General features: G+C 36.3%; 1 protein-coding gene across 1 annotated transcript in view; it reads right to left on the reverse strand.

Annotated features, from left to right (window-relative positions):
* AGBL1 (AGBL carboxypeptidase 1) overlaps window positions 1–14,742 on the reverse strand; it is a 922,430-nt gene that overhangs the window by 388,431 nt on the left and 519,257 nt on the right. Inside the window, 1 exon segment of the mRNA XM_043981214.1 lies at window positions 8,528–8,704. Coding sequence (XP_043837149.1) covers window positions 8,528–8,704 — 177 coding nt within the window.

Here is a 14,742-nt window from a genome sequence, read left to right on the forward strand (position 1 = left end):
AAAATGCAAGGGTTTGGTTTGGGGGGGGGTGAGGGGACTTTATCCTTCCTGAATCTATAGAATATATAAAATCCCAAGATTATTCACAATTAATGAATGCCAAATATAAAAATTGGGTTCTTATACACACACACACATACCCATACCCATACCCCTACTCATACCCGTACCCATACCCATACATGTACATATACATGTACATATACATATACATTTACACATACACATGCATCCATATATATATGTACATATATGTACATATACTTATAACTACAACTACATCTACACATACACATATATACATATATCAACATGACAAGTGAACAACCTAAAATTATAAAATCCCTGGTCTAAACAATTCCAAATTTCATATTTCTAGTAATAGACATAAGGTCTGAGCTAACTTTCATTATCTGACCTGGTTACTGACAAAGTACATTTAAACTTGTGTTAAGATCAATTTTGTAGGAAATTGTAGCAGAGAAGAAAATTTCTACAAGTGACCTGAGATGGAGAAGATCTGCTCTGAGACCACATTCAAACCCAAGGGCTACATCCCATGTTTCCAGAGGAACAGAAGGAAATGAGCCTATGAATTTTATTTTACTATTTCCTTTTTCCTTTTGTGCCTTTTATTTGTAAGTTCTACTTATCAAAGGGTATTGTACTCTTTGTTTTTGTCAAAATGTTATCAAAATGGATTGACCCCTCTTATTTTGCAAAATGCAGTCCATCTTTCCCTTATTTCCTTTTCCCCCTTCATTGTTTCCCCTCAGAAGTCCCATAGTTAGAAAATGAAGTGTTGGTTATATCAATTAGTGATTTATTGAGGAGGCCAGCCTCTCAAGAATCAAATGGGGAAATGTGAGAAATTATTTTTTTGTTTTTGTTTTTGTTTTTTTTTAGTGAGGCAATTGGGGTTAAGTGACTTGCCCAGGGTCACACAGCTAGTAAGTGTGTGTTAAGTGTCTGAGGCCGGATTTGAACTCAGGTACTCCTGACTCCAGGGCTGGGGCTCTATCCACTGCACCACCTAGCTGCCCCAGAGAAATGATTTTTAATAACCAATAATTTTGGGGGAGATTCAGAGCTCTCCCCTTCTTCCAAAGTATTTATTTAGTCCAGTTTTTTCTTGAATTGCAATCACTGATAATGAGATTGTATTGACTCTCCAGATCTTGGTCAGATCCCACCCAGCATTACAAAGAATTTAATCTAAATTGGGGAAGCCCATTTTGTTCTGCTTGGGGAAGCCCATTTTGTTTTGTTTGGGTGGAAACAGACTCTTTTGGTTAGATGGGAAAGGCTGGGAGTGGTCTGAGTACAGATAATTTCTAAGTTCAGAGGTCACTGGCTCCCCCTCCCCCACTGAAAAGGGTATACATTCTATGAATTGATAGCCTAAAGCTATCCATAGTTTGGTATAGAGATACTCAGTGCTTAGTTTTGATGTAGCACACTTCCAATCATTTTAATCGATTAGATTTGGTTGCTGTTTGATGACCACCTACTGTTTTGAAAAAATATAAACTTTGAGTCCACTGCCATGATTGTTTTTTACTTGAGAGAGACACTAAATGTATTATCTTTTTATTAATAACCTGCTGGCCTTATTAATAAAATAATTAAATTACCCAGAAACTGTCTCAAATTTTTTCAATCAGCATGTTAGTGACCTATTGTCTTTTTTCCAGTACCACTGTTTAACTAAGATCTAATTATATTAACACATTTGTCCATAGTGTCCCAGGACTAGGGATGTAGATGTGCATTTACATAGTGAATGATCATACAGAATAATAGACTCTTAGATAAGGAAGAAACCTTAGAGAATCTAATTATCTTTTACTTTATATATGACCATATATGAGGAAACTCAAATCTAGAAAAGTGATTTGTCAATAAGTGAAACACTTGGAACTCTGCCACATGTCTACATCCTCGATGTATATATGCAGACTTTCTCACCATTTTCTCTATAGTTTTAACAATTTGGAACCAGTTTGAACTGGATTAAACTGCTTTAAACTAGACTTAACTGGTTTGAACTATGCTAAACTAGTTTGAATTGATCTGAACTATATTAAAGTATATTAAACTGGTTTGAACAGTACTGAGTTGGTTTGAAGTATATTAAAGTGTACTAATCTGGTTTAGACTATATTAAAATTGTTTGATCTGTATTAACATGGTTTGAACTGTATTAAACTGGTCTGAATTGGCTGAACTGCTTTAAGCTGGTTTTGATGTATGAGGCAAAAAGGGGTTAATAGAAAAACCTAAGATCCAAGCTTTAATTCAGATATTAGCTCCAAAAGGTAGTTAGACCCCACTTAATGGATAACTTACAAGTCAGGATGCTAGGTTCTCTCTCTCTCTCTTTCTCTCTCTCTTTCAGGGCAATGGGGGTTAAGTGACTTGCCCAGGGTCACAGAGCTAGTAAATGTCAAGTGTCTGAGGCCGGATTTGAACTCAGGTCCTCCTGAATCCAGGGCCAGTGCTTTATCCACTGTGCCACCTAGCTTCCCCCCTAGGTTGTCTTACCCACAGAAATCAGTGCCCATAATGGAACATGGGGGAAGATGCCATGAAGACCTGAAACTATTACAATAAAGGAAATGACAGGCTATAGAAACTTAGGCTAGAAATAAATGAAAAATGAAGATGTTTTGAAACTAGCTGTGGGAACAAGAAAGGGACATGTACAGAAAAGGCCAAATTTGTCCCCAGATTCACCTTATGACATGTAAACCCCTAAAACACACCTCCACTGAAAAAAGTACCCACCTCGGGGGTTGGCTTAGGACCCCAGGAACTCCAAATTAGGATAAGCCCTCCCCTGTACCTCCCCAAGGTGGAAATTATTATAATGAGACTAATAATCAAATTATGCATACTATAAATATAACTGTCTTTTCTTTCACTATTTGAGAGATACCTTTCCACTATTCTGTTCTCTCCCTGTGGTCACTCACAGTATTGCAATAAACCTTGGGAAACTGAGTCACTGAATCTTGTAATTCTTTTGGGAGAATTCAAGATCAATTTGACCCCAAATTCCAGCCCACATCAGTTTGAACTGGGTTAAACTGATCTGTGCTGTTTTAAACTAGTTTGAATTGCTCAGAATAAATTACGGTATGGGAATATATAATGAAAACAATAGTTTAAAATATTCTCTTTACATTATGAAACTTGGGAGAAAATCATTGTTTTTCCTATATTACAGATGTGGACATTAAGCTAATGACCTCTTCAAGGTCATTCAATTAATAATTGTCAGAATCAGATCTTTGATCCATAGTCCATTTTTCTTTCCAGGATACCAACATTTATAGAATCAGAGGAGTATAGAATGTTTCAAGTGATCTCAGAAGTCATCTAGTCAAAATGCCCACCCAATAAAAGGAATCCTAGTGATTAAATCAGATGATTTAATTTTTCATACAAAATACAAAACACATTTATGACAAATTATTCTCAATACACATATTTATGAAGTACTTTCAGTTGTGTTTTTAAAAGCCTTGTTGGAAACACCATTGTATCATTCTCTGAGTAAGGACTATCATGGATTAGAATGTGGTCGTGGTAAATGTTACCCAGGGAATGCAAATGTTTTATTCTGGTTAACTTCATCCCTAGCATAGACTAAAATTATTTGCCTCATGGTAGGGCTGAGAGACTCCAGACCTTCATTCTTAGTCATTTCCTATCTTCATTTCCACACCCATTACATTTATATCTCAGATCTCTTTCAGTTCCCATAGGATCACTCTCATTTTGTTCTTCACTATCCTTTCATGCTTAGGCAATACGGGTAATGGGAGTAATACCATGTTCCTCTTTTACCTTGTTCCTAGATTCTCTTCTTACCTCAACTTGGCAGTTACCATTCAGTCTCTACAGAGTAAAAAAAAAACAGTTTATTTTTGTTAGTAAATACATTGTCCGGCTGGCTCCATGTCTTTTTTTTTTTTCACTTTCCTTGGCCAAGTTTCCCTTTTAGGGATATACAGCTTGATGTAGGAACAGGCACCCCACAAAACAAACAAAAACACCCCCCAAAACTGTATGGGTTCCTGACTCAGGAAGGAACTATTTCTAACTTCTCATTGCTAGGGCATCCCAGTTTATCTACCACTATTCCTAGACTTAAGGAGAAAATGGACACAGCAACATGGCTGAGATTTGTCCAAGTTATATCATTTCTCTGAGTCTCAGGTTCCTCAATTTGAAGTATTTGGAGCAAGTATATACTAATAAGTAAAGTAAAACAGCACTAAAATTCATAGCTTTCTTGACTACCTCCAGAGATACTTACTTCTCTGTACCATGTTGCCTGCATTCTGGTCATCATTCTCATCACCCCTCCACTGGAAACTTGAACTATAACTCTGAAACAGTGGACTCCTATAGCTGAGCTTTTACTTATATCACCTGGAAGGAAGCTTCTACACAACATTCCTGTCACCTCCTCACCTTGCCACTGCCATATCATAGCCCTGCCCATTTCATATCCCCATTATACATGGTCTTCCATAATTAGAATGGAAGTTTTCTGATGGAAGGGTTACTGTGGGAGTGTTATTTAATGGAAGTGTCCTGCTTGTTTATAACTGTATCTCCAGCACTAGTACTACCAGGAAGATAGTAAGCACTTAATATGTACTTTATTGAATTATTTTAACATGTGGTTTTGTAAATGAAAGTGCATTATGCATCAAACACTATATAAAAGTAAGTTGTTATCATCTATTTTATGCCCAAATATACCACATGTGTGACTAAAAACCAGTGAAAATGGGCACATACTACAAGTATTTATATGGACAACTGTCCATACACAAATAGATTCCTTAAAAATGTGCCCCCAAAGGATATAGCCTTCAGTTTTGGCTAGTCCACTGATAGCTTCAGAGCAGTCATATAGCAGTAGGTAAAAATAATCTCTAAGTGAATGGGACTTAATAGAAGTTATAAACTTAATAGAAGTTATGAACTTAAGTTCTTGGCTATTCAACTTAGAAGATACCCTTGAGAAACAAAGGCATGAGAACTGAAAAGGGTGGGGAAGAGTGAAACCTATTTAAAGATTGGAAAATAGAAGGTGAAATATATTAATAATTATTATTTGAAGGTTATGTTCCTTTATGTAGTTCCAACACAAATGTCACTGTAAGAAATATTTCATTTCAATACTACCAAATCAAGTACTTAGTGTACTGGGGGGAAAATGATTAGAACTACTTTAAAGCTGCATTAACTGAAGGAACTGCAAAAATATTTATACTCTTATGAAGGAAGGAAGGAATGCCCCTCCTGAGTGTATTTAAGTATCCCTCATCTTTTGGATAAATGGTAATGCTAAACAAAAAATGGAAAGATGACCTTAGAATAATAATCTCACGGTTCAACTGGGATTCAACATTCTACCATACAAAAATCATTTGCAATATGTTCAGGATGGAAATTTCTATGCTGCTTTATAGCTCATATATGTTATTATAGACCTGAAAACATCCCCACCAAAATATCCAACCTTGAATTGGTTTCTCTCTCTTGTATCAGGCCCCTGCATGTAAAATTACTCATGGTTCCCCCTCTCACACTCTACAGTTCTGCTCAGCTACTCAGAAATTTGGGGCAGGACTGAATTGCAAAGAGAAAGTGAAAAACAATCCATTTTTGAGAGGTGTTTCATATAAAAATGTGAGAGTGTTGAAGCAAATCCAGGTCTGGAATTATCTGGAACTTTCTCTAGCTAGTTTTCTTTCCTTTTAAATTACAGTCATCCTATCCAAAGTCCACATGGAATGTCCTAAGGGGCAAACACTGATTTGATACCTGAATAGCATCTTATCAGAAAGTTGCCAAAGGTTGCCTTTCAGTGTATGCCATTCCCATCTATAACACTGGAAGTTTTGTGGGAGATAGTATGGACTTGGATTTGTCAAATTCCAATTCTTAAAAAAGTGATTTTTCTTACTAGCTGTGTAACCCTGGGCAAGTCACTTAACCCCAATTGCCTCACTAAAAAAAAAATGTGACTTTTTCATTTATTTCATAATGACTGAACTGTCATAGATATATAATACCAAATAGAAAGAATAATACATTTCAATGAGCACTGTCTAAGATGGGTTTGAGCTGCTGTTTGAGATGATGAAGTGGGTACCTATACACTAGAGTATAGGAAAGAGCCAAAGACTTTGAAGGCAGAAGTCTTGGTTTTAAATTTTAGTTTTGATGTACATGCTATATGACTTTGGGAAAGTCACTTCTCTTTTCTGGGCTTCAGTTTTCTCATGTATACATGATATACATTATATACATGTATACAGATACAGAAACTCTGTATCTGACCAACATGACCTCTATGGTGCCTTTCTGTTCTGGATCCTATAATTCTCTTATGGCCATTGAGTTAAACAACTTTGTATCAAGGTAAATGCTGCTTAATATTCAGAAAACCATTTTTCAGTATATTACAACCATATTCCAGCAAGACTATAGTGCAACTCTTTCTAGATCCCTCAAGACCAAAGGTACTGATGTGAATACATAGGATCTAATTTCTGTAACTATGCTAATTGAACACTGGGCAGTACATTCAATTCAGGAAAACTGAGTAAAGTCATGTGTGCTAAGCATTGGACATGCACACGTGGATGAGAAATAGTTAGGAAGAAGAAACAGGGAAGGGAGAAGTAAATAACCGAATTCAACCACAGGGACAAGAGTTATCAGTAGAAAGGGGAAAAGTAGGGGGAAACACTTTAATTATTCTATTCTTTTACATAAAGTGATTAGGAGATCGGATATCCTTCCCCATTTTCTCACACTCCCCCAAGAGGAAACATTATAACACAGGGGTAGGAGGAATTATGGGGGAGAACCTTTCATGATGAAAGTAAAACAAAATCCAAATCAAAGAGGATAAATATGTCTAACCTCCCTCCTACGTCCTGAGTATTCAATTTTCAGGTTTCTGGGGCTTCTTTTCTGGAGACATTTTTGTTGGGTTTGGGAATTACTGTCCACTGGAACCTGAACATAAGAGGGGGTATCTTTTTTTCTTCTTTTGCTTAATAGAAGATTTCAATATCTCAAATTTCAGAAGCCTGGGAAAAATATAACTACCTTTACCTGTTTTTTTTGTGGGTGAACCTTTTCTATATAATCATGCTTTAAGGGAGGTAGTATATAGAGAAGTTCCCTACAAAAAGAAAACCTCTGGTAGATTTTCTTATTTGTCTTTGAGTTAAAATATCCCCTAAATAATTCACATGTATCTTAATCCTGTGTTATTGATTAATATATACTTTCAAGGAGAAAGCTATATATGTGAATTATTGGGTACATTGTAACAAGATATGTTATTGCCAAGAGAAAAAATATTCTGAGTTCATAAGACTCTAGGACCATGTGCAAGTAGGAAACAAGTCCACACAACAGCATTCTAGTTCTGGTGAAGTATCACAAGAATCATGCTCACTTCATAACCACTTAGAAATGTAGATAATGTTCATTGACATGACATTATCCACTAAGGTCTAGATAATTATGGGTGAATTTGTATACTCCAAGTGCTTCCCGTTTGTCCCAGGAGAAGAACAGAACCAGTGTAATATGCTTTATTTCTTGTGAGCTGGGATATTTTTGGTGTGAATGGATATCACCAAGGAGCTGTCTATCATCTTTCCTAACAAATTAAAATGCCTTCATTACACTGCCCTGTCACAAAGTCCCTTATTTATGGCCATTGGGAGGAAGTGTATGAAGAACAGCTAAACCAGTATGCTGAAGTAGATACCCAGCTGCTTGGGTTGTTAATATAGCTGTGGAAAGAACATGATTTATCCTAGAGTTTATTTCCCACCAGTTTGTTATAAATCCCACACCAGTTCTGTGGTGACCCACACAGTGCACACACATCAGTGGGCTTTGGTGATATTATGACAACCTGGAGAGCCACTAACTTGAGTAAGTACCAAAGGCACAGGCCCATCTGGAATACAAGATCTCTCTTCATGGACTGCCTCCATGATTGAGCTGGTTCTGTTCAATTAAAAAAAAAAAGAGTAACAACTTCCTATTCATAAAACCAAGCCAAAGCTGACACAGTCATCTCTGCAACACTGAAGCAAGACTTTATCTTTATTTGGGGTAGCAGGTGGAGAGGAGGCTCCTTCCATCCTCCTAGCAAAAGCATCAGTTGGATGGGCAAAACCAGACTATTTTTGGAAATACCAACAATTTTAGTGCAAGTAGTTGAAAGCCATTAACCAGTTCTACTTCAAAACACAAGAGTCTCCATATACTTTATTTTGTTGCTACTCAGCAAGGATATCATCCCATGAGTGTAAGTACTCAATTAATTAATCAAATAAGTCAACAAGTAATTATGATAGCAACTTGAGTGGTGTGTCATAGCCTAGGGTATAGGTCTCCCCCTCTCTCCATATAATGAGAGTCATAAGTGACCAAATAAGTTTTCCTAATCATAAGGGCAAAAGATACTTACTTTATAAGGTCCTTGATTACAACCACAGTAACTGCTTTCCATGGTATAACTCCTCAGGACCCCAATTTCTCTCCACACAACAACCCGAGCTGTTGAAGCCCTAGATTTCTCCACCAGGAAACTGCAGCTGCTGATTGTAAATGCAGGTGCCACTTTATCAAGGATTTTGGGAAGTGTCTGAAGTAAAAAATCAAATTATTTTGAGTCAGATAATCAGATAGATGAACACATATTCATTTTAACATGTTATGAGAACTCTTAGGTGAGATCCAGAATTATTCAAAAGAGACCCGCCACAAAAGAGAGAGAGAGAGAGAGAGAGAGAGAGAGCAGCCTAAGAGTCCATATAGGAAAAATGAAATGGATTAAAAATACCTACTATCACATTATGACTTGAAGTCAGAGAGTCTATCAACTCACAAGCTATAACTAATAAGACGGTGGACTTGGCTTCAGGAAAAGTTGGGTTCAAATCCTGCCTCAGACACTTACTAGTTGTGCAACCCTGAACAAGTTATTTAATTTAACTGTGCTTCATTTTCCTAAAATAAAAAATGAAGGGGTTGGACTCAAAGGCCACTGAGATTTTTTTTCAGCTCTAAAGCTATGATCGTCTAACATTTCTGGCAGTAACTACAGGTACACAGGAGGAAGAAAGTGACATAAATTGCCTTTAGGAAACTCTACAGTGCCTTGAATCATCCCATGCTTCTCTTTGCTGAAAGACTCATCAACACAGATGTTACCCTGGCCATTTTCTATGGTTAAGAATTTTAGAAAAATCCAATCCCTAATGAATTAACATTATAAGGGACCCATGGGAAAATGAAGAGAGGTATATTGGGTGCAAGTATCCTGAAGTCATCTTCTCCTTCTCCTTCTCCTTCTCCTTCTCCTTCTCCTTCTCCTTCTCCTTCTCCTTCTCCTTCTCCTTCTCCTTCTCCTTCTCCTTCTCCTTCTCCTTCTCCTTCTCCTTCTCCTTCTCCTTCTCCTTCTCCTTCTCCTTCTCCTTCTCCTTCTGCTTCTCCTTCTCCTTCTCCTTCTCCTTCTCCTTCTTCTTCTTCTTCTTCTTTTTGTGGGGCAATGGGGGTTAGGTGACTTGCCCAGGGTCACACAGCTAGTAAGTGTCAAGTGTCTGAGGCTGAATTTGAACACAGGTACTCCTGAATCCCATGCCAGTGCTTTATCCACTGTTCCACCTAGCTGCCCCTGCAGTCTACTTCTAATGGAGACCTGAAGGCCAGAAATATGAGATACCATTAAAACCTATGATCTGAGAACTGCTGCATAACGGATTGTGCTTCATGGGTACCTTTGAAATGTTTTTTTTTTAAGCCTATAGAAGGGCCTCTAAGCATATTGGGTAAATTACTTATATAGAATCTAAGGAAAAATCTAAATAAGAATCACACAAGATGAGAAAGCATGAATGGGATCTGATATCCTGAAAAGAGAATCCTCATATCAGTGAGAATAAAAAAGAACACAAGTATTGGAGTACATACAAAATCATACATAATAATTTCTTTCTGTACCTATTATATTGCTCAGGACTTAGTATCATTATCATATACCCTTTAGGGACTCATCACCACTATCACAAATATCAATAAGCATTTATTAAGTACTTAATATGTTCCAAAAACTGTGTAAATTCTGGGGATGCAAAGAAAGGAGAAAAGAGTCCTGATCCTGAAGGAGTTTGTCTTCTAATGGAGGAGACAGCATGTAAATAATTAAATACATATAAGAGAGATAGAATGTAAACAGGAGGTAAGCTCATCCATATTCATTGAAATGAATTGAATAGAATGATAATTATTGAGTTGCACTATCAAGAGTCTCAATTTTAATTTAGCCAGATAGTAGAAAAACAAAAGAGAGTCCCTGTGTCCTGTTCCTAGGAATCAGGGACAGCCAGATACAAATCAGATAGTAGGCCTAAAGTAAATTTAATGTGACATATTCTAATTCAATTGACATGTATTTTGCAAATGTTTACTATGTACCACTTATTGTGATAGTGACTGGGAATAAAAAGACACAATCAAAAATAATTCATGCCTTCAAAGATCTTACAGTCCAACTGAAGGTGGCTGTGTGTGTGTGTGTGTGTGTGTGTGTGTGTGTGTGTGTGTGTGTGTGTGTGTAGGTATATTGGGATAGGTGTAAAGACCAGACCTATGATTTCATTAATAGACAGAACTAAGATGAACAAATACTACCAATGCATGTTGGCACCTTCTCTAGAACTTATAATCTTGACTTGTCCAGGTCACACAACCAAGATATGTCAGAATTGGGATTTGAACTCATGTATTCCTGATTCTAAAGGCTATGATGTGAAAAGTTAGTGCTGTATGACAGATGGATTACATGAGTGATTCATGAGTATCTTAGAAATATTAACAAAAAAAAAACTAGAGAAGGGCCTCTAAGCAGAATGGATAAATTATTTGTGGATAATCTAAGGAAAAATCTAAATAAGAGTCACATAAGATGAGAAAGCATGAATGGGATCTGCTTTCTCAGGTATATTCAAAATGGAGCAAAATAGAAAGTGATTTTAGGGGAATACACAAGCATCTAAGAGTAGAAGGAAATTATCCCTATGAAAGGTGATTCAAATTGAATTTTGAGGGAAACTAGGGGCTTTAAGAAATGGAGGTAAGAAAGGAGTACCTTCCAGTCTTAGAGGACAGTCAATGCAAAGAAATGTATGGAGGTAGATAGTAGAGGGCAATCCACTAGGAATAGCAAGAACACTAGTTTGGTTGGCTTATAGTGGTTATAGAAGAGAATGACATGCAATAATAATGAGAACATGGGTTAAGTGAGGTTTGGAATGGTATTTAATTAAAGTGAGGAAAGAATATGTGGGAGAAAAAGCAACAAAATGATTTGAGCTGAAGACCAAGGAGAAAGGAGTTTAAAGGATATTTGGAAGTTTTGAAAATATAAGGAAGACTAGATACTGACTTTAGGGATTCAAAAAATTGTAGCAATAACAAAGAAGTTAAACTGTAGGAAAGGCAAGATGGCAGAGAGAAGCCAGGAAGTTATCTGAGCTGTCCAGAGTTTCCCTTGGAAACAATATTAAATCAAACCTCTAAACAGATTCTGGAAATACAGAACCTACATAAAGACAGAGCAATAAAATCTTTGAATTTGAAATAATTTAGAAGACTTCAGGAAAGGTCTGTGTCATTGGGGAGAAAGAGAAGCACAGCAGCTCAGCACAGCACAGAGGGAGTATGGGCAAGTCAGCAGGAGCCTCCTCACTACAGCACAGATCAGCAGCTGAGGTCCTTTGGTCCTGGCTCAGTAGGCTGGTGGCACAGTAGGGCAGTTGTAAGACCTGCCAGCTCTGGCTGAAAGGGCAGATTTCCAGCTAGAGAACCACCCACAGGTTAGGCATGAGTAGTCCAAACCATTCCAGCAATGGGAGCAAGCCAAGGGTGGTAAGGAATCCACAAGCCACAGAGGCCTCAGGGCAGAAAGCTAGTGACTAATACCCTATCCCCTAGTACAAGAATCTTGCAACAGTGGTTCCTGTGCCCCAGGAGGAAACCTCAATTTTAAAAGTAAAAAAAAAAATTGGCTACAATAAGAGTAAGAAACAGAAAAAGGTCCTTACCATTGAGAGCTTCTAGAGCAAGAGGGAAGACCAAAACAAAAACTTAGATGAGGACAATACTGTCAAAATGCCTTCATGTAAAGCCTCAAGGAGGAAGATGAATTGGTCTCAAGATCAAAAAGCCTTCTTGGAAAATCTCATAAAGGATTTTAAAAATCAAATAAGATTGGTAGAAGAAAAAATGGGGAAAATGAGAGAAATGAGAGTTATGCAAGAAAATTATGGGGGGAAACGAGTCAACAGCTTGGAAAAGAAAGAACAAAAATTGAGTGAAGAAAAAAAATACTTAAAAAACACAATTGGCCAAATTGGAAAAAAAAAACCAATTGGCTAAATAGAAAAGGAGTATAAAAGTTTACTGAAGAAAATAATACCTTAAAAATTATAGTTGGGCAGATTAAAGCTAATGACTCTGAGACACCAAGAATCAGTCAAACCATACCAAAAGAATGAAAAAATAGAAGAAAATGTGAAATATCTCACCAGAAAAATAATTGACTTGGAAAATAGATCCAGGAGACATAATTGAAGAATTATTGGACTGCCTGAAGGCCATGAACAAAAAAAAAAGTGTCCACACAACATATTCGAGGAAATTATCAAGGCAGACTGTCCTGATATTATAGAATCAGAGGATAAAATTGAAAGTTAAAAAATATATAAAATTAATAAATAAAACTAAGAGCTGATTTTATGAAAAAAACAATATAATAGATAAACCTTTGGTTAACTGGATTAAAAAAAGAAAGAAGAAAAACAAATTATCAGTATTAAAAATGAAAGGTGTGAATTCACCACCAATGAAGTGGAAATTAAAGCAATAATTAGTAGCTTTTTTGCCCAACTGTATGTCAATAAATTTGACAATCTAAATGAAATGGATGATATTTACCAAAATATAAATTGCCCAGATTAACTGAAAAGGAAACAAAAGACCTGAATAGCCCCATTTAATAAAAATAAATTGAATAAGCCATCAATGAACTCCCTAAAAAAAAATGTCCAGGGCCACATGGGTTTACAAGTGAATTCTACCAAACATTTAAAGGACAATTAAATTCAATACATACAAATTATTTGGGAAATCAGGTGAAGAAGGATTTTTCACAAATTACATTGATACCTAAACCAGGCAATGTCAAAACAGAGAAAAAAAATTACAGACTAATTTCCCTAATGCAAAAATCTTAAATAAAATATTAGCAAGGACATTATAGCAACTCATCACTGGTATAATACATTATAACCAGGGTGGGGTTTATACCAGGAAAGCAAGGCTAGTTCTACATTAGGAAATCTATCAACATAATCAACCACATCAATAACAAAACTAACCAAAATCATATGATTATCTCAATAGATGCAGAGAAAGCATTAGACAAAATACAACACTAATTCCTATTAAAAACACTAGAGAGCATAGGAATAGGTGGAGATTTCCTTAAAATAATAAGCAATATTTACCTAAAACAATCAGTAAACATATGTAATGGGTATAAAATAGAGGCATTCCCAATAAGATCCAGGGTGAAACAGGGATCTCCATTACCACCTCTATTATTATTTAATATTGTACTATAAATGTTAGCTTTAGCGATAAGATAAGAAGAAATTAAAGGAATTAGAATAGGCAAGGAGGAAACAAAACTATCACTCTTTGCAGATGATATGATGTTGTACTTAGAGAATCCTGGAGAATCAATTAAAAACTACTTGAAACAACAACTGTAGCAAAGTTGCAGATATAAAATAAATCCACATAAATCATCAGCATTTCTACACAGAACCAACAAAGTGCAGCAGCAAAATATAGAAAGAGAAATTCCATTTAAGTAATTGTAGGCAATATAAACTTTTTGGGAGTCTACTTGCCAAGAGAAACCCAGGAACTCTGTTAACACAAATACAAAACACTTTTCACACAAATAAAATCAGATCTAAATAATTAGAAATCTATCAATTGCTCATGGATAGGTTGAGCTAATATAATAAAAATGACAATTCTACCTAAATCAATTTACTTATTCAATGCCATACCAATCAGACTATCTGTCGCGAAAGTTTCTAAGTCCAACAAAGGAAAGAAACAGCAAAGTCTCCAAGCCGTGGAAGATAGGTTTATTGAGAGAGAGTACCAGTCTCACAATAAAGCTGATCTCCGGTCTAGGACATGAAGACCCTAAGCAATGCTGGTCTTAGATTTTTATAGCCCCATGAGGCTTAAATGCTTGTATACTATACTAATTTTAGACAAATTCCTCCCAATTTATAATCCACCAAGAAACATAAAGTCTATCAAAATACTGTATGTTTGGACTTTCAGTCTACAAACAGACAGTCATTTTCTTGGCATTCTGCCATGTAAAATGGGGCAGTCTAACTTTTTAATTTGTCTAAATGCAGGAGATGAACAAGAATTGTGGATTAGTATGAGTTAAAAGAGGACTCTAGTTAAAGGAAAAGGAAACAGAAAGGTAAGTATAGTTAACCGAAAGAACTAGAATCCTTTAAGCAGTCTCATAAGTAGTTGGAATCCTTAGTAGGTTGAGATTTAAGCACAGGATTTCTGACACTAAAC

The sequence above is a fragment of the Dromiciops gliroides genome, chromosome 2 (genome assembly GCF_019393635.1).
Source record: "Dromiciops gliroides isolate mDroGli1 chromosome 2, mDroGli1.pri, whole genome shotgun sequence".
Taxonomy (NCBI): domain Eukaryota; kingdom Metazoa; phylum Chordata; class Mammalia; order Microbiotheria; family Microbiotheriidae; genus Dromiciops; species Dromiciops gliroides.